Source organism: Pleurodeles waltl, chromosome 3_1 (assembly GCF_031143425.1).
Source record: "Pleurodeles waltl isolate 20211129_DDA chromosome 3_1, aPleWal1.hap1.20221129, whole genome shotgun sequence".
NCBI classification, from domain to species: domain Eukaryota; kingdom Metazoa; phylum Chordata; class Amphibia; order Caudata; family Salamandridae; genus Pleurodeles; species Pleurodeles waltl.
In genome coordinates this window covers 9,582,911-9,600,726 of record NC_090440.1, presented here as the reverse complement: position 1 = coordinate 9,600,726, position 17,816 = coordinate 9,582,911, and the positions used below count along the sequence as shown (strand labels likewise).

The 17,816-nt window shown below is 47.9% G+C and overlaps 1 protein-coding gene across 14 annotated transcripts in view; it reads left to right on the top strand.

Moving 5' to 3' along the window:
• MADD (MAP kinase activating death domain) overlaps nucleotides 1-17,816 on the top strand; it is a 639,440-nt gene that overhangs the window by 211,144 nt on the left and 410,480 nt on the right. For all 14 annotated transcript variants that reach the window (XM_069221634.1, XM_069221639.1, XM_069221632.1 and 11 more), the window contains 4 exons: nucleotides 8,179-8,372; nucleotides 11,501-11,781; nucleotides 13,077-13,222; nucleotides 13,608-13,709. In XM_069221634.1, coding sequence (XP_069077735.1) covers nucleotides 8,179-8,372; nucleotides 11,501-11,781; nucleotides 13,077-13,222; nucleotides 13,608-13,709 — 723 coding nt within the window. The remainder of the gene's footprint in view (nucleotides 1-8,178; nucleotides 8,373-11,500; nucleotides 11,782-13,076; nucleotides 13,223-13,607; nucleotides 13,710-17,816) is intronic.

The following is a 17,816-nucleotide window of genomic DNA, read 5'->3' as shown; positions in this document are numbered from 1 at the left end:
TGACAGTAGAGCAGGTCGGAAACTCGCATCATCTCCTCGTAGATCTGCCGTGACAGTAGAGCAGGTTGGAAACTCGCGTCATGTCCTCATAGATGTGCTGTGACTTTAGAGCAGGTCGGAAACTCGCGTCATCCCCTCGTATATCTGCTGTGACTTTAGAGCAGGTCGGAAGCTCTCGTCATCTCCTCATAGATCTGCCGTGACAGTAGAGCAGGTCGGAAACTCGCATCATCTCCTCCTAGATCTGCCGTGACAGTAGAACAGGTCAGAAACTCGCATCATCTCCTCGTAGATCTGCCCGGACAGTAGAGCAGGTTGGAAACTCGCGTCATGTCCTCATAGATGTGCCGTGACTTTAGAGCAGGTCGGAAACTCGCGTCATCCCCTCGTATATCTGCTGTGACTTTAGAGCAGGTCGGAAGCTCTCGTCATCTCCTCATAGATCTGCCGTGACAGTAGAGCAGGTCGGACACTCGTGTCATCTCCTCATAGATCTGCTGTGACAGTAGAGCAGGTCAGAAACTCGCGTCATCTCCTCGTAGATCTGCCGTGACAGTAGAGCAGGTTGGAAACTCGCGTCATCTTCTCATACATCTGCCATGACAGTAGAGCTGGTCGGAAACTCGCATCATCTCCTCGTAGATCTGCCGTGACAGTAGAACAGGTCAGAAACTCGCGTCATCTCCTCATAGATCTGCCGTGACATTAGAGCAGGTCGGAAACTCGCGTCATCTCCTCATAGATCTGCCGTGACAGTAGAGCAGGTTGGAAACTCGCGTCATGTCCTCATAGATGTGCCGTGACTTTAGAGCAGGTCGGAAACTCGCGTCATCCCCTCGTATATCTGCTGTGACTTTAGAGCAGGTCGGAAGCTCTCGTCATCTCCTCATAGATCTGCCGTGACAGTAGAGCAGGTCGGAAACTCGCATCATCTCCTCATAGATCTGCCGTGACAGTAGAACAGGTCAGAAACTCGCATCATCTCCTCGTAGATCTGCCCGGACAGTAGAGCAGGTTGGAAACTCGCGTCATGTCCTCATAGATGTGCCGTGACTTTAGAGCACGTCGGAAACTCGCGTCATCCCCTCGTATATCTGCTGTGACTTTACAGCAGGTCGGAAGCTCTCGTCATCTCCTCATAGATCTGCCGTGACAGTAGAGCAGGTCGGACACTCGTGTCATCTCCTCATAGATCTGCTGTGACAGTAGAGCAGGTCAGAAACTCGCGTCATCTCCTCGTAGATCTGCCGTGACAGTAGAGCAGGTTGGAAACTCGCATCATCCCCTCGTATATCTGCTGTGACTTTAGAGCAGGTCGGAAGCTCTCGTCATCTCCTCATAGATCTGCCGTGACAGTAGAGCAGGTCGGAAACTCGCATCATCTCCTCATAGATCTGCCGTGACAGTAGAGCAGGTCAGAAACTCGCATCATCTCCTCGTAGATCTGCCCGGACAGTAGAGCAGGTTGGAAACTCGCGTCATGTCCTCATAGATGTGCCGTGACTTTAGAGCAGGTTGGAATCTCGCGTCATGTCCTCATAGATCTGCCGTGACAGTAGAACAGGTCAGAAACTCGCATCATCTCCTCGTAGATCTGCCCGGACAGTAGAGCAGGTTGGAAACTCGCGTCATGTCCTCATAGATCTGCCGTGACAGTAGAACAGGTCAGAAACTCGCATCATCTCCTCGTAGATCTGCCCGGACAGTAGAGCAGGTTGGAAACTCGCGTCATGTCCTCATAGATCTGCCGTGACAGTAGAACAGGTCAGAAACTCGCATCATCTCCTCGTAGATCTGCCCGGACAGTAGAGCAGGTTGGAAACTCGCGTCATGTCCTCATAGATCTGCCGTGACAGTAGAACAGGTCAGAAACTCGCATCATCTCCTCATAGATCTGCCGTGACAGTAGAGCAGGTTGGAAACTCGCGTCATCTCCTCATACATCTGCCGTGACAGTAGAGCAGGTTGGAAACTCGCGTCATGTCCTCATAGATGTGCCGTGACTTTAGAGCAGGTCGGAAACTCGCGTCATCCCCTCGTATATCTGCTGTGACTTTAGAGCAGGTCGGAAGCTCTCGTCATCTCCTCATAGATCTGCCGTGACAGTAGAGCAGGTCGGACACTCGTGTCATCTCCTCATAGATCTGCTGTGACAGTAGAGCAGGTCAGAAACTCGCGTCATCTCCTCGTAGATCTGCCGTGACAGTAGAGCAGGTTGGAAACTCGCGTCATCTTCTCATACATCTGCCATGACAGTAGAGCTGGTCGGAAACTCGCATCATCTCCTCGTAGATCTGCCGTGACAGTAGAACAGGTCAGAAACTCGCGTCATCTCCTCATAGATCTGCCGTGACATTAGAGCAGGTCGGAAACTCGCGTCATCTCCTCATAGATCTGCTGTGACAGTAGAACAGGTCATAAACTCGCGCCATCTCCTCGTAGATCTGCCGTGACCAGAGAGCAGGTTGTCCGCTCACATCATCCCCTGGTAGATCTGCTTTAACAGCGATTTTGATTGGTAGCTTATCACAGCATCACTCTTGACAGAACGCCTCATTCTCGTACCAGGGAAAAAGCAGACTTGTGCATACACCAGTCAGCTTGAAGGGAATCGAGCAGACAGATAAACTTCTGAAGTAGGGTGATGAGCTACTCAAGGGCAGAAGCAACCACACGGTGGTGGAAAAGATGCAGGATGAGAAAGATTGCTTGGGCACTCTTCTTTCTTTTCACTATTCCGCGAGATGTCTTCTTGAGAGAGGCAGAATGTGGTCCTTCAGAATGTTTGCTAAACACGATCATTTGAACGCTTACTCCAAAGCTTGTATTGGTCTCTGCAAATATACATTTGGGTATTTGCTGCCATGTTTTATTTCTGTGGATTACATTTCATGAGGTTTCCCCACCTCATTGTGGGAGGAAGGAGTAATTTTACCATTGTGTTCACTGTTTATGAATAATGAATTGTCCTGTCTCGTGCTTTGAAATCCAAAGTGACATTCTGAAAAGGATGAAGCTTTCTAAGTTCTCAAGTAATAGCAGCCGATCTTAGAGACCACTGCTACCATCCACAGTGAAAATGGCAAGGCAGGTTATGTGCAGTATCTGCAGTGGCATTCTACATCAACACAAAATGTGATCGAGAAAGTGTGTCTCAAGAGGAAATAATAAGGCTCTGATGTATTACTCAAAAGCAGCAGGAAATTACACTTAAAGTGTACAGTGGTGCTGCAGTGTAATGTGGAATTTGAAACTAAATATGAAACTAGAAACTGAGAGAAATACATGCTCAGCTATTAGTACAAGCAGACTAAAACATACTGGGCCTGATTACAACTTTGGAGGAGGTGTTAATCCGTAAAGTGACGGATATACCACCAGCCGTATTACGAGTCCATTGTATCCTATGGAACTCGTAATACGGCTGGTGGTATATCCGTCACTTTACTGTCACTTTTGGGATGGATTAACACCTCCTCCAAAGTTGTAATCCGGCCCACAGTGCCAAACTGACTGTGGAATGTGGTACCGCTAGGTAGTGCCCAGCCCACACTGTAAACAGGTAGAAAAAGAAACCTTCAGTAGCTCGTGGCAGACACTGGCCTGCTAGCTGGCAAGGAAAGAGGCATTGCAATCCTAGCTGCAGTGAAGCAGTGATTGAGACCTGTGAAACATTGGATGTGATGGCTAAGAACACCTGCATCCATGTCCCTGGGACTTAGGGTGTTATGGCTGGGCCCATGTGGTATGTGGTATGTGGTGTGTGGGTGAGAACACCTACCTCCATGTCCACAGGGTGTGATGAGGAAGGCCCCCAGAGGGAAGGCTAAGGCCATAGGTGCCTATAGGCACCAGCTGCATGCACCTTCCTCTGGTCCACACCTTATGGTGGCGGGCCGATTCTACCTCCCCAGCGGCTCAACATCCTACCCCAGACAGGAGAAACAGCAACCACTCACCCAGGTTTAAAGTAAGGGAGCGCATAGAGGCAACAATCATAGAGTAAATGGAAAGGGCACAGCCCCCAAAGGGACTGCACCTACTAAGCAGTGACTCCCTTAAACTTCCCTTTTCCATCTAACACCTGATGGGGGAAGTTTTCAGAGGCTTCTGTCCCACTGGGCAGAGATCACCTTGGATCAGTGGGCTCTAGATATAATACCAGAGGCATATAGTCTAGAACTCACACAAACCCCACCAAATATCCCTCCCTTCACACACCAGCTCGCCCTGGAACATCAGTGCCTGCTCCAAGAGGAGGCAATCGAACCTGTGTGACCCTACCACTGTGGCAGAGGGATGTACTTCTTGTGCTCCCTGATCCCCAAAAGTAATAGGCCCTTAAGACCCATCATCAACCTCAGGCCACTCAACAAGAACATCCTATCAAAGCATTTTCAAATTATGATACTCCAAGATGTCATTCCACTGGTACAGCAAAACGATTTCAAAACTGCTCTCGACCTAAAGGATGCCTACTTTCACATACCCATCCCCCCTGCACATCGAAGGTTCCTCTGGTTTGTGGTAAGTAGCCAGTATTATCAATTCAAAATGCTACCCTTAGGAGTAACCACAGCTCCCAAGGTGTTTACAAAGTGTGTTGCAGTGGTAGCCGTCCACTCCATGAGGAGTGCCGTCCATGTCTTCCCTTACCTGGACGACAGGCTGATGAAAAGCTTCACACAACAGCAATTCCTAGCACACCCGAGTCACCATACAGCTCATGCACGGCCTGGGCTTCACCTTCAGTGAAAACAAACCCCTTCTCCAGCCCCTTCAGGTACAGCCCTTCCTAGGGGCCATACTAGATTCCAGAGTAGGAAAGGCATTCCCCAGCCCAGCTAGGGTGCAAGGGTTCCAGGCGATGATACCTCTTTTTCAGCCATATCACCAGTAACGGTCATGCACCGTCTAGGCTTGATGACCTCTTCTATGGCCATGGTGCGACACGCCAGGTCACACATGTCTGTCACAAGAGTACCTAGCAGTCCAGTGCTCGGGAGTGGAGGGCCAGAGCGGGGAGTCTATTGTTGATTTGGGCTGTACTCATTGTCTGCAGGGACGGCCTGTCTTGGATCCAGTTACGCAAGTGACGATCATCACAGATGCCCCCCTGACTGTTTGGGGAGCACACTTACTACACCAGACCGTACAAGGAGCGTGAACACCCAATCTTATGGGATCTCTACATCAGTCATCTGGAGTTGTGGGCGATACAGCGTGCCCTCGGTCTTCCTGCCCCTCATTCTACACAAAGTAGTTCTCGTCCAGACGGATAACACAGCTGGCATGTTTTACCTGCAGAGACAGGCAGCACACACTCCCTTCAGTTGTTGGGCCTAGCCCAGGGCGTATGGTGGTGGGTGATTCATCACAGGGACCAGCCCCTCATACAACACATACCAGGGGGACATTGACTTTGCAGACCTGCTCAGCAGGATGAATTAAAAAGTCCACAAGTGGGAACTCCACCCCTATGTCCTTCTCCTGTACTTCCGCCATTGCCCCCCCCCCCTCTATAGGCCTGTTCACCACTGCTGAAAACGCAAAATGCCCAGTCTTTGCCCCCAGTTTTCCACACCCACAGATCAAGGGCAATGCACTATGGATGGACTGATCAGTATTTGCCTACGCTATTCCTCTTTCCCACTTATTCCGTTCTTAGTTTGGAGACATCAACAAACATCACTCACCCTCATTCTGCTAGCCCCAACCTGGGCCATACAGCCCTCATTCACCACACATCTCGATCTCTTTTCTTTCTCTCTTTTCTTTCTCTCTTTTCTTTCTCTTTTCTTTCTCTCTTTTCTTTCTCTCTTTTCTCTATCTCTCTATCTCTCTTCTTTCTCTTCTTTCTTTCTCCTCTTTCTCCTCGCTCTCTCTTTCTCTCTCTCTTTCTCTTTCTCTTTCTCTCTATTTCTAGTACCCCACAAAAAGCTGCTCAACAGATCGGATCTTCTCAGACATTCCAACCGCAAACAGCTTAATCTTGCAGTTTGGCTCCTGACGTCCTAGAATTTGGATACCTTAATCTGCCTGCAGAATGCTTGACTATCCTTAAAGAGGCCCACAGGCCTGCTGCCAGAGCGTGTAATGCAGCCAGATGGATTGAGTTTGTATATTTCTGTTTCCCTAAAACATTGAGCCTCTGAAACTAACAGTCCTAGACATTGTTTGTTACCAGACACACCTTGCTTACGTGTCTATTTGCTTCCTGTAGCTGCTGTTGCTGCTTCCCAAAATAAAACAGCACATTTCACTTTCCAGGCCGCCTGTTATCACATCCTTCATGGAAGAGCTCAAAAGAGTAATCGCACCACGGGTCCTAGCTGCTCCTGTGAGGAACCTTAATATTGTTCTCATTGGCCTAATGGGCCCTCCTTTTAAACCACTTATTCTTGTCCTCTGCAGTACTTTGCCTGGAAAGTAGCTTTCCTAGTAGCCATTACTTCCCTACGCTGTGATAGTGAAATACAAGCATTCACCATGGAAGGACCCTTCTTCCAAGTACACCGTGATAGGGTTATTCTCAGAACAAACCCTAAATTCCTAGCCAAGGTGGTCTCTAACTTTCACCTCAATCAGGCTGTTGAACTCCCAGTGTTCTTCCCACATCCTGAATCGCTAGCAGAACTAGGTCTCCACACACAAGATGGCATAAGAGCGCTCATGTATTACATGTGCAGAATGAAGTTCTGCCGCAAAACACAGTCACTGTTTGTCTCCTTCTCCAAGCCGAATAAGGGGAGTGCAGTTCCCAAAGCGGATACTACACGCTGCCTAGTCAAATGTATACAGAACTGCTAGGGTAAAGCCAAACGCCCTTTGCAGGTCCCTCCAAAACCCCACTCAACCCACTTAAAAACTTAAAAAGAGCTTCAGTGGCTTTCACGGGTAATCCTCTTATACATGACATCTGCAAAAAAGATACACGGTCTCCTCCCCACATATTCAGAAAGCATTATTTGGATGTTTTAGCTCACCAACAAACCAGCATTGGTCGGGCTGTCCTTCTCACACCTGTGCAAGTTTCTGCAACATCCTCACACTTGCCACTGCTTCAGGGAGGACGTCTGAGAGACTTTGCACAGAATGTGTATGTACAGCTACATTTTACGGATGGAAAATGTTACTACACCTGCAAGTCTCGTAACATGTAGTGCTGTGCATTCAGATGCGCCCACCCTGCTCCCAGGATGCCTTTTGGTGTTGCATACTTTTTGTCTTAAACCTTATCGATGATCTTTCTTGCACATGATCATTTTTCTGTATCTCTATTCTCCATCTATGTTCTCACACTGTGTGCGGAAAAAACAATAGAACAGTGGAGCTGATGTCCGTGCACATTACCAGTAATGGCTGGAATCACGATATCTTGTGACTCAAAAAGACTTTTTTGAAGAAAAACAACTTGCACACTACCAAGCTGAACACTGGATGGCAGAAGTTATGCACAGCATGTGAATCTGAAGCACTACATGCCATTAACTGATGCCTAAGGGTAAGTAACATTGTCTATCCATGGGGTGTAATGGCTGAACTCTTTGGTCCATGGGAAATGATGGCAGAGAACTCCTGCATCCATGGGATCCATGGGGTGTGAATGCTAAGAACTTCCAAATCCGTTGAGTGTGATACCTAGTAATGCCTAGAGCAGTGAGGTGTGATGGCTGAAAACTAAATTGGTGGGATGTGATGTGCGAAATTCAAAATGGATGTGCAAATCTGACGACTGGTAACAGGAAGAGCCTGGCTTGTTATCGGTGGATCCTTAATGGTATCCTTTTCGGCTTTGCTAACTTTCATGGGCATGGCCTTTGATAATAGATTGTCTTTTGTGTGCACAGCTCTTCAGTAACTGACTGACTGTCCATGTTGTGCACATAGCTTTTTGATAACTGACTGATGTCTCATTTATGAGCAGAGCTCTATGATAACTGAACCGATGTCCTTTTAATTTACGGACTCCTGTGGTAACGTACTTCTTTCCTCGTTAACTGCATAGCTCACGAGAGCCTGGTACCTGCAGTGCCCTTTGGAGCTGTTTTCTTGACACCATACTTCTGCTGGCATGTGTGATTTTCCATACCTGTTACCAGTTTTAGGGATTGATGCAGAATTTCAGTGCAATGGGCCTGGGTTAATAGTGTAATGTGTGCCTTGTGTTCTGCTCAGATGTCGACCCTCTAACTCATGCCGCGCTGGGGGATGCCAGCGAGGTAGAGTTCGATGACTTCCAGGAATATGCAGCAGATCTGGACGACACAGCACCAGACAGTGAGAACTCTCAGGATAACAACCAGCCCAGGTCCAGCTCCAGCACAACAGCCAGCAGCAGCCCGAGTACAGTGATCCACGGTGCCAACCATGTGAGTCTGGAGAATGCTGCTAGGGTGCTGGATGGATGGATGGATGGATGGATGGATGGATGGATGGATGGATGGATGAATGGATGGACGGACGGACGGACGGGTCTACGGTGAATGGGTGGACGGGTGGGTGGGTCTACGGGTGGGTGTGTGGGCGGCTGGCTGGATGGCTGGATGGATGGGCAGGCAGGCAATGAAGGATTGGAAGATTAGGCAGATCCTAAAGGCTAAAACCATTGCACCAACCAAGTGAGTCTAAGATTATCAACGCAGTCTCTTGTAGGGCTCGAGGCACTTCAGAGGGTGCTGGAAAGAGTGTATGAACATGGGATGATGGGGGTGTAGGCTAAATGAATTTCTCAAGGGAAGAAGGAAGTATGCAAACTGCGTCCTGCACTGTGCCAAGCATTTGCTTGGCTGGGGCAGAAGTCAATTGTTCTTGGGAATGGTGAAGAAATCGGGGAATAAACAAAGGACTCAAAGATGAAGAGGGCCCCACTCACCCACTACACCAACTACGTGAATCTAAGGGCAGCCGTGAGCTGTGATGGCACAAAGAAGCAGGAGGAACATGAGGGAGTTAGTTATAAGGTCCCCATAAGATTCAGATTTGTTGTGAATGGAAATGGAGATCCCACAGTCTACATGAACTGTCTGAGCAAGGACTGCTGTAGTCCACATGGATTAAAGAGCTTTCTAGAGGTCTCCGGTACCATCGAAGTAATTAGGAGACTAAGGAGTCGGGTGATTCAACAGGGGAGGGAGAGGGAGATCAAAGGAGTTAAATAGCAGCCAAATGTCCAAGAGGATTAGTGCTAGAGGAGTAGATTAGGGCTCACTGAGTAGTGAGTGATAAAGGCCTGCGAAGGAGAGTTATAGCCACATGGGTGAAAGAGAGGGTGCTTGTAGAGCAATTCTTCTACCACCAGGCACTATGCAGTCTATAGGTCACTTGTCCAGGTCCATCAGTCAATCAATCAGGATTTGTAAAGCACATCTAATTGCCCAACAGGGTATCCAGTTGCTTGCAGGTCCTGGAGAGAGCAGTGAAAACAAGGGAAACGCAAGGAGAAGGCACATAAAGAACCGGGGGAAAAGCAAGTAGAAAGCAGTTAAACCTGGGGGAAAGCAAATCTTTCAGTATTGGAAATTCCTGCAGTTCGTAAGGAAGAGCAGCTGGCCCATGTCACAGTGAGTTGGGATATCTGCTTAAATTGCCAACGCTGATCCTCCTTTAACGCACATTCAGCACAGGGGTCCTGGAAAGGTTTCAGGTGATCGAGATTTTGACTACATTTAGGGAGCCACTGTGACAAAGCAGTTGATGTATTGTCCATTATATGGCACCACTATGCAGTAATAAGGCCATGCATTCGGTAAAAGGTTAACTTTGAGAGACTTGTGAGATTTATTTCAGAATTGAGGCATAACTTTGATCGAGTTACAAAGGTGAGGGTTTGGACTTGCTGGTACCGTGGCTATTGCAGTGACCTAGCTGAGACAGAAGTTCCCTTTCAAACTCTACACATTCCCCGAGGAAGAGGTCATACGACATGACTAGCTAGCTGAAAGGGTTGATGCAGCCTGGCGCACGTACCCAGGTCCGTCCTGGCGCACTTACCCAGATCCGTCCTGGCGCACGTACCCAGGTGTAACCCCATAAGGGGCTTGAAATTTGTATTCCTTCAAGCGAGGTGTCCTTTCATAGCAAACAATCTGTTTGAAACTAGAGCACATTGAGCACAACAGCATTTGAAGACCGATAGGGGAGCTAGTCATATATAGATAGGTTTAACATCCTGCGCTCTGCCCCATAATGACAAATTAAGATGAAACCACCTGGCAAAGTGTGTCCAGGTTGTCCCACACCATATTTAGGCCTCTTTTGAAGAGCCCCCCTGGACATCGCATGGCATGGGCTTCCATTTCTTGGTATAAATTTCCACAGATGTCCTAGTAGTGAGATCCAAGAATGGCCATGCTTTACGTTCCCTTCTCCCGTCGATCTTGTAGCCAGAGAGGTCTGAGCAGGACTATGTTAATGCCATCAGGGCCGCTAGAGGAGGAATGTGGTGTAGTGGTAAATACAATGCCACCTAGAAGAGAGCCTGATCGGGCCGGAGTTGGGGTGGGCATCTTTGATGGACTTAGAGGACCTAATGCCAATTGATAGGGGCGAAGATGCTAGTAGAAACGAGTTGAGATAAAGGGCAAATCTCCCTCTTGATATAGGTCTGTGGAGACAGCCTCCACAGTGGAGCTGTGCCTTCTGTGCGTCATAGCGCCACTGGACTTTAGGCACAAAATCGTGGCCCAGTCAGAATCTCCTGCATGTTTGATAAGAGTAACCATGCTCACCTTGTACAAATACCTTCTCTGTGCCAGCACAGCTCAGTCATCGTCTCACATGTCTTTTGCAACCTACGATATGTAGAACAGCATCCTCGAGTGGGTTAGGGTGATGTGCCAGGTCGAAACTCCACCTGCGGTTGGGATCACCGTCTTCAGCTGAGTACCAATTACCTTGAGATGCACATTGATTAGAAACAGAGCGGTTGCTATGGCAGCCCAGGAGATCCTTCCCCTCGTTGAATATCATGGATATGACGGTTTAATTACAGATTTGTCCAGGGATCCCGAGGTCTCCGCTTCCTTGCCTTTTGGGTCTCTTATGCTACATGAGGCCACCGACCCTGGAGAATCACCTCCAGTACTTTGAGACCAGGGAGAGGCAGGCCTAGCATTGGTCCTTACCTCCGGCAGCCACAGACAGATCATTCTTCTGGTCTTCAGGCCCATTTGTGTTCTAAACATCTGGTAGTGGGAAGCCTTTCCTGCAATGGCTGATAGCCAGTAATTGGAGGCAACTCTCAATCATTTCCTTAACGTTCCCATGCTACGCGTTAAACTAGTCCCGCAAAGCAAAAGAATTAGGGGAGATGATGAGTTAAATGCATGTAAGGTGATGTGATTGATAGAAGAAAGGACAGTTCACAGCCTTACTTGATGAGCAGAGAAGGGTACAGGTGCTTGTGGAGCAGGGGATGTTTGGGAGAGCAGTGAGCTCTGGTGTGTGCTGAGTGATGCGACGGCTTCATTTACACAGGAGCTTCTGATTGCCTCTGTAGGAGTCGGCAGATTCAGCAGAGATTGAAGATAAGTTGATGGCGGGATTCCCAGATCACCTCCCCTCCCTGCCTTTACAGCCCAACTTCAGTAAGATAAACCTAGAGCGGCGAGAGAGTGAAAGCACCACCTGCAGTGCGGGGTCCATGGAAGGCGCGCCCAGGAGGCGCGAGTACGATAACCCCTACTTCGAGCCACAGTACGGCTTTCCAGCAGAAGACGAGGAGGGCGACCAGGAGGAAAGCTACACCCCCAGGTTCAGCCAAGCGCAGAACGGCAGCCGGTGAGCAGCCTGCTTCCTGTGCCTCCTGTAATGCTCGCTTGCATCAGTGCAGCCGCTGTTGTTTCTTCATGTTACTTCTGATCTTTACCTGAAATCCCCCGGGCACAGGGCAGCATTGCTCTAGTGTTGCAGTCTGTATTCCGTGCCTATCTCTCCATGTGCGAAGTTCTTGATTAACTCTTGATATTTTCTCAGTCTGATGATGCGAGTGGATTAGCTTCTCTAGATATTGTTTCTTTACTTGCATTGTGAGTCTGGGTGTCTGCTTTGTTGCTTTCCTAGTTTTGACTTTGTTTTGATTCTTTCTTTCATTTTTGGAAGATGGTTGCCCCCTGGTTCTACTGTCAGAGCTAGCCGGTGGTATGCTTGTTCCTATGTGGTGTTTTCTTCCATGTTGCTCGTTTTACTTTGTTTTGCTTTCTAACCTTCACTGGCTGATGGAAGGTTGTTCCTTTGTAGTGTGTTTACAGATGTTGTGTGCCTTCAGTAGAGTAATACATTTAAAGTCTTTTGTTGCACTTTGTGTTGACTTATTTAAGCAATAGCCAGCAATCAATTAAGTCTTTCTGTTTTTGCACTGTTGATGGCTGTTTTTTTCATTATGCTGCCTACTTGTTGATAGAAAGGCAGCTGTTTGTTTTGTGTTCTTTATGTTGACTTAAATGACAAGTGTTTACTGCGTTGGGTATTTCCTGATGTTTAGTGCTTTAAAGATGCATGTCCTTTTTGGTGCCTTTTTGCTTCCTCCATCTTTATTTTCATCTGATTTCTGTGGCTGGTAACGTTATCTATTGCGGTTGTACCTAGGCACTGTACTAAGACCTCCCTTAAGAGTGTGTGTGTGTTTTTTATTTTTGTGACTATCTCACTCTTAGTAAGTTGTTTCGCCATTTGCCCTCCCATGAGCCAATCGTCTCGTTGTGCTGTGAAGCTTGCGTTTTCATGTGGGTGCTGGCTGGCCCGTGGGCATCTATTGTAGGTGTACTCGGCTGAGATGGCTCTTACTCTTGAAATATTCTCATGTGGGAGCAGCGGTGGAACAGCTGCATCAGTTGAACTCTCACTTTGCATCCACACATTTCGCTGTCCGATGCCTCTGCACTGTAAATGTATTTTGCCACGAGACGCATTTGGCTCCGTCCATCTAATGAACCTGAGGCTGAACAGTTGCTTTGCCTGCTCGGTCTTTCGGCGCAGTAGCATCTGCCTGTGAGTAGCGTATCTGTGCAGAGGAACGGTTGTTTGTGAGAAATGTTTTGTGTGGCTTCATCTCAGAACACTTGTTTATCTTCTAGCCCCCCAAAGCTGCTGCTGCGCCCCAATAGCTTGCAGCTGGCGGGTGACTCGGATGCTGAGTCGGATTCTCATGCCAGCTCTCCCAACTCCACCATCTCCAACAACAGCAGCGAAGGCTTCGGAGGTGGGATCATGTCCTTCGCCAGTAAGTGTCTCAGCGTGAAGACCAGCAGAATGAGAGATGTGGAGGGAGTGGTTCTAGAGGTGGTGGGGCGAGGTGGACTGTGATCCCAGGCTTGAAGGCTTTGTATGGAGGGGGAAGAGAACAGGTGTGTTGCATGAAAAGAACGTGAGATTATGGTGGGGATCAGGGATCGCCTTGTCAGACACGCATGAGAGGGAAAGAAAAGAACTAATGAAAGGAAAATAAAAAGCCTTAAAAGGAAGAGGTAAAGCCCTCACTGAGGCACTAGAGGAAAGGAAATGAGTGTTAAACGGCAGAGGCTGACGATGGGCAGTGAGAGCCCACAGGGTACAAGTCTGAGATATCGGCATGCTGTGGTAAAGGTCTCCTTCTTCTGTGTTTACAGGCAGCCTGTACCGAAACCACAGCACCAGCTTCAGCCTCTCCAACCTGGCGCTGCCCAACAAAGGTGTGCGGGATAAGACCACCCCGTTCCCCAGCCTAAAAGGTAATGACTACTCCACATCAGGACGTGGCCTGGCTCAGGTTAGGTCCCAGGGTCACTCTTTAAGCCCAGTGTTTCTACACAATCGACTCACAAGTGCTTGGTTAAACGCATATATTGGCCATTTAAAAAAAGAAAGCAGCCAAACAGTCTAGTTAGCAAAAAGGTAGGACACGCAGACACACATTTTGAAAATCCTAGATTGCTAACTTTCACATTCGCATGCTGGTGTAAAACACCCTGGAACTCATGTACAATATATTAGCCGATCTGCAGAGTATCAGGATTCCAGTAATTACGTTAGCACAACCAGTAATCTTGTAATCACTGGAAGTAATCCATGAGTAGGACTGTGTGTTGCTCTTTTTGCTGTTGTTAATTAACATGAATTTCCTGGTTTCCTATGTGAAGTTGTTTTACAGCATTTGTTGATGTGATGTCACTGCATTTCTAGGTATGAATTTAAGTGAGTGCCTTCATCTTGGCTGGTTGTTCTCTCCCATAGGATTGATGTGGAACTAGAAAAGTCAATTTTAACTCCTCCCTTACCCCAGTGAGCCGTTTGAATGTGGAGTCAACAGTGATACCTTTGAGACCTTCTTTCTTGTTGAAAAGTTCAACAAAAAGTTAGACTTCATTGAAAGGTTCATTTGCTGGGTTCATGTTAGCTAAGTTAGAAACAATGCATTAAGTAACCTTGGATTGCCCACTCTGGAGTCTTCAGTGACTCATGAAAACATGGAACGTCTGCCTTTGTGTAGGATCCCAAACACATTCTGCCTTCCCCTGACTTCCCACGAGAAAGTGCTTGATAAGTAATTTGCCAAACCTTTACTGTGCCTTTTAAAAATAATAATCAAATAGAATGAAAAACAAACCTCTAGCTGGGATCAAATACAGTTTTTATGTCTCTTATAGATACTTCTGTTCACAAGTGACTTATTTTTTAAAATATCCTCCGGCGTTAGATTGGATCTATGAAACTTAAGTCACTAGGCTGTGCTCAAACAGCTCTATGTATGTGAAATATTAGTGACGCACCACACCCTGACCTCATTTCCTTGGGCCTCCAACTCGAGATTTCAGAGATTGCTATATTTTAGTTTACTTTGACATTTTAGGTTTTGTTGTGTTTTTTTTTAAAACGTTCTGTGGTGTCTTCTCTGTAACTGTGTTTGAATTGAAGACTTGCCCCAAGTTCAGGAATTGGATAGATTGAAAGGCAGGTCTTCTCTCTGCCGTCCGCTGATAGCACCGCACACAAACTACAACTGCTTCTCTTCCAATCCTGCCTCTTCATCCAGACACTGGTCTTCAGAGACAAATGACTGCCTTGGTGAGGCATGTCCAGCTTCAGAATTGTTTCAGGGAGTATCTATATCCCCAACAGCTGGCTTTTGTCCACATGGCCTCACTGAAGAATCACTGTCATGGTCTCAGGATTTCATTGGAATTCAGGTCACAGTCTCTGATGCTAACTTCACTTCATCCCCATTCAGTCAAATGAGATGTAGAATGAACTTCAGAATCTGAAATTATCATCCAAGGGTATAAATAAGAGGGAGATAGCGGGAAAAGAAAAAGCTTGGGCTGGTGTAAGTTGTGCAGCAAGGCCTTCCAGTCTACATTCGACTGACTGTCCGGTGTACTCCTGTAGGACCAGGTACCATTCATCCAAATATATTTGTATGTTCGATGGCATGTGTAGCTGCAGATACACATGCTGTACACATCCTGCCATCTGGTGTTGGGCTCGGAGTGTTACAAGTTGTTTTTCTTCGAAGAGGCCTTTTCGAGTCACGAGACCGAGGGACTCCTCCCATTTCGACTCCATTGCGCATGGGCGTCGACTCCATCTTAGATTGTTTTTTTTCCGCCATCGGGTTCGGACGTGTTCCTTTTCGCTCCGTGTTTCGGGTCGGAAAGTTAGTTAGAATCTCTGAGAAATCGTCGGTATTGTTTGCGTTCGGTATCGGGTTAGTTACAACAGATCGACACCGAATTAAGAAGAGCTCCGGTGGCCCTTCGGGGTTTTCTTCCATCCCCGTCGGGGCCTGGTCGGCCCGGCCACGTGGCTCTTCAAGGCTGATGGAACGGACCCCATTCCGCTTCTGTCCAAAATGCCATAACAAGTATCCATATACAGATCAACATCTGGTCTGTAACTTGTGTTTGTCACCAGAACACAAGGAGGATACTTGTGAGGCCTGTCGAGCGTTTCGGTCCAGGAAGACACTCAGGGACCGAAGAGCAAGAAGACTGCAAATGGCGTCAGCGCCGACAGATCAACAGCGTTTTGAGGAGGAGGAAGAAACATTCTCCACCCAGGAGTCGGACTCTGAGGAGATCGATCCCGAGGAAACGCCGAAAACCGTGAGTAAGACGTCGAAAACAAAAACTCAAGAGAAAAGCGCTAAAGCCCAGGGGACGCCACCGCCAACAGGCCATGGCTTAACCTGAAAAGTAGGTGACCGTTCATCGGCACCGAAAAAGGGCGAGCTGGTGTCGAAGTCGTCCGACTCCGGTCGAGATACCGGCACACAGCAATCTCGGGCCCGAGATAGTGGCTCAGAGAAGATTCGGCACCGAGACACCGGCACCGAAACGGGTCGGCACCGAGAGAGCACGATGCCGAAAGTAAAAAAGGTTTCGTCGGAGCCGAAAAAAGCAGCCGAAAAGGTTTCGGTACCGAAATATCCGGCCTCTGAACCGAAAACAAGTTCCTACACTAAGGAACAAGGACTGTCCACACAAATGAAGACACCTAGATTTGGACAGGAATTACAGGCCATAGAGCCAGATCACACACAAAGACGGCTCTTTATTCAAAAAGATACAGGGAAGATCAGCACTCTTCCTCCAGTCAAGATGAAACGCAAGCTTGCCTTCCAAGACAAAGACAAACAGCCACACGCAAAGGTGGCTAAACAAGTAACACCACCACCATCCCCACATCACTCTCCGCAACCATCACCGGTAGCCACTCCACCAATGATGCAATCCCCAACTCATACAGGAATGAGTCAAGATGACCCTGACGCATGGGACCTTTATGACGCACCAGTGTCAGATAATAGTCCAGAATGCTATCCAGCGAAACCATCGCCACCAGAGGATAGTACAGGCTACGCACAAGTGGTGTCAAGAGCAGCTGCATTTCATAATGTCAGCCTGCATTCAGAGCCCATTGAAGACGACTTTCTTTTTAATACACTGTCGTCCACACACAGTCAATATCAGAGTCTTCCTATGCTACCCGGAATGCTAAAACACTCCAAACAAGTGTTTGAGGAGCCTGTTAAAGGGAGAGCCATTACTCCACGAGTAGATAAAAAATATAAACCGCCACCAACAGACCCAGTGTACATTACACAACAGTTAACACCAGACTCTGTTGTAGTGGGAGCAGCGCGCAAAAGAGCCAACTCTCATACTTCAGGAGATGCACCACCTCCAGATAAAGAAAGTCGAAAATTCGATGCTGCAGGCAAAAGGGTGGCGGCACAGGCAGCAAACCAGTGGCGTATTGCAAATTCGCAAGCTTTGCTAGCCAGATATGATAGGGCCCATTGGGATGAGATGCAACACCTTATTGAACATTTACCCAAGGAGTTCCAAAAGAGAGCGCAGCAAGTAGTAGAAGAAGGACAGGGTATCTCAAATAATCAGATACGGTCAGCAATGGATGCTGCAGACACAGCTGCTAGAACTGTCAACACAGCTGTTACAGTAAGGAGACATGCATGGCTGCGTACATCAGGATTTAAACCAGAAATACAGCAAGCTGTGCTGAATATGCCATTCAACGGACAGCAGTTGTTTGGGCCGGAGGTGGACACTGCGATCGAAAAACTTAAAAAAGACACTGACGCGGCCAAAGCCATGGGCGTGCTCTACTCCCCACAGAGCAGAGGCACATTTCGAAAGACACAATTTCGAGGGGGGTTTCGAGGGCAAACCACAGAAGCCACAGCCTCACAAACAAAGCCCACTTACCAGAGCCAGTATCAGCGGGGAGGTTTTCGGGGACAATATAGAGTGGGACAATTTCAAAGGAACAGAGGAAAGTTCCAAAGTCCCAAAACTCCTCCAAACAAACAGTGACTTCAA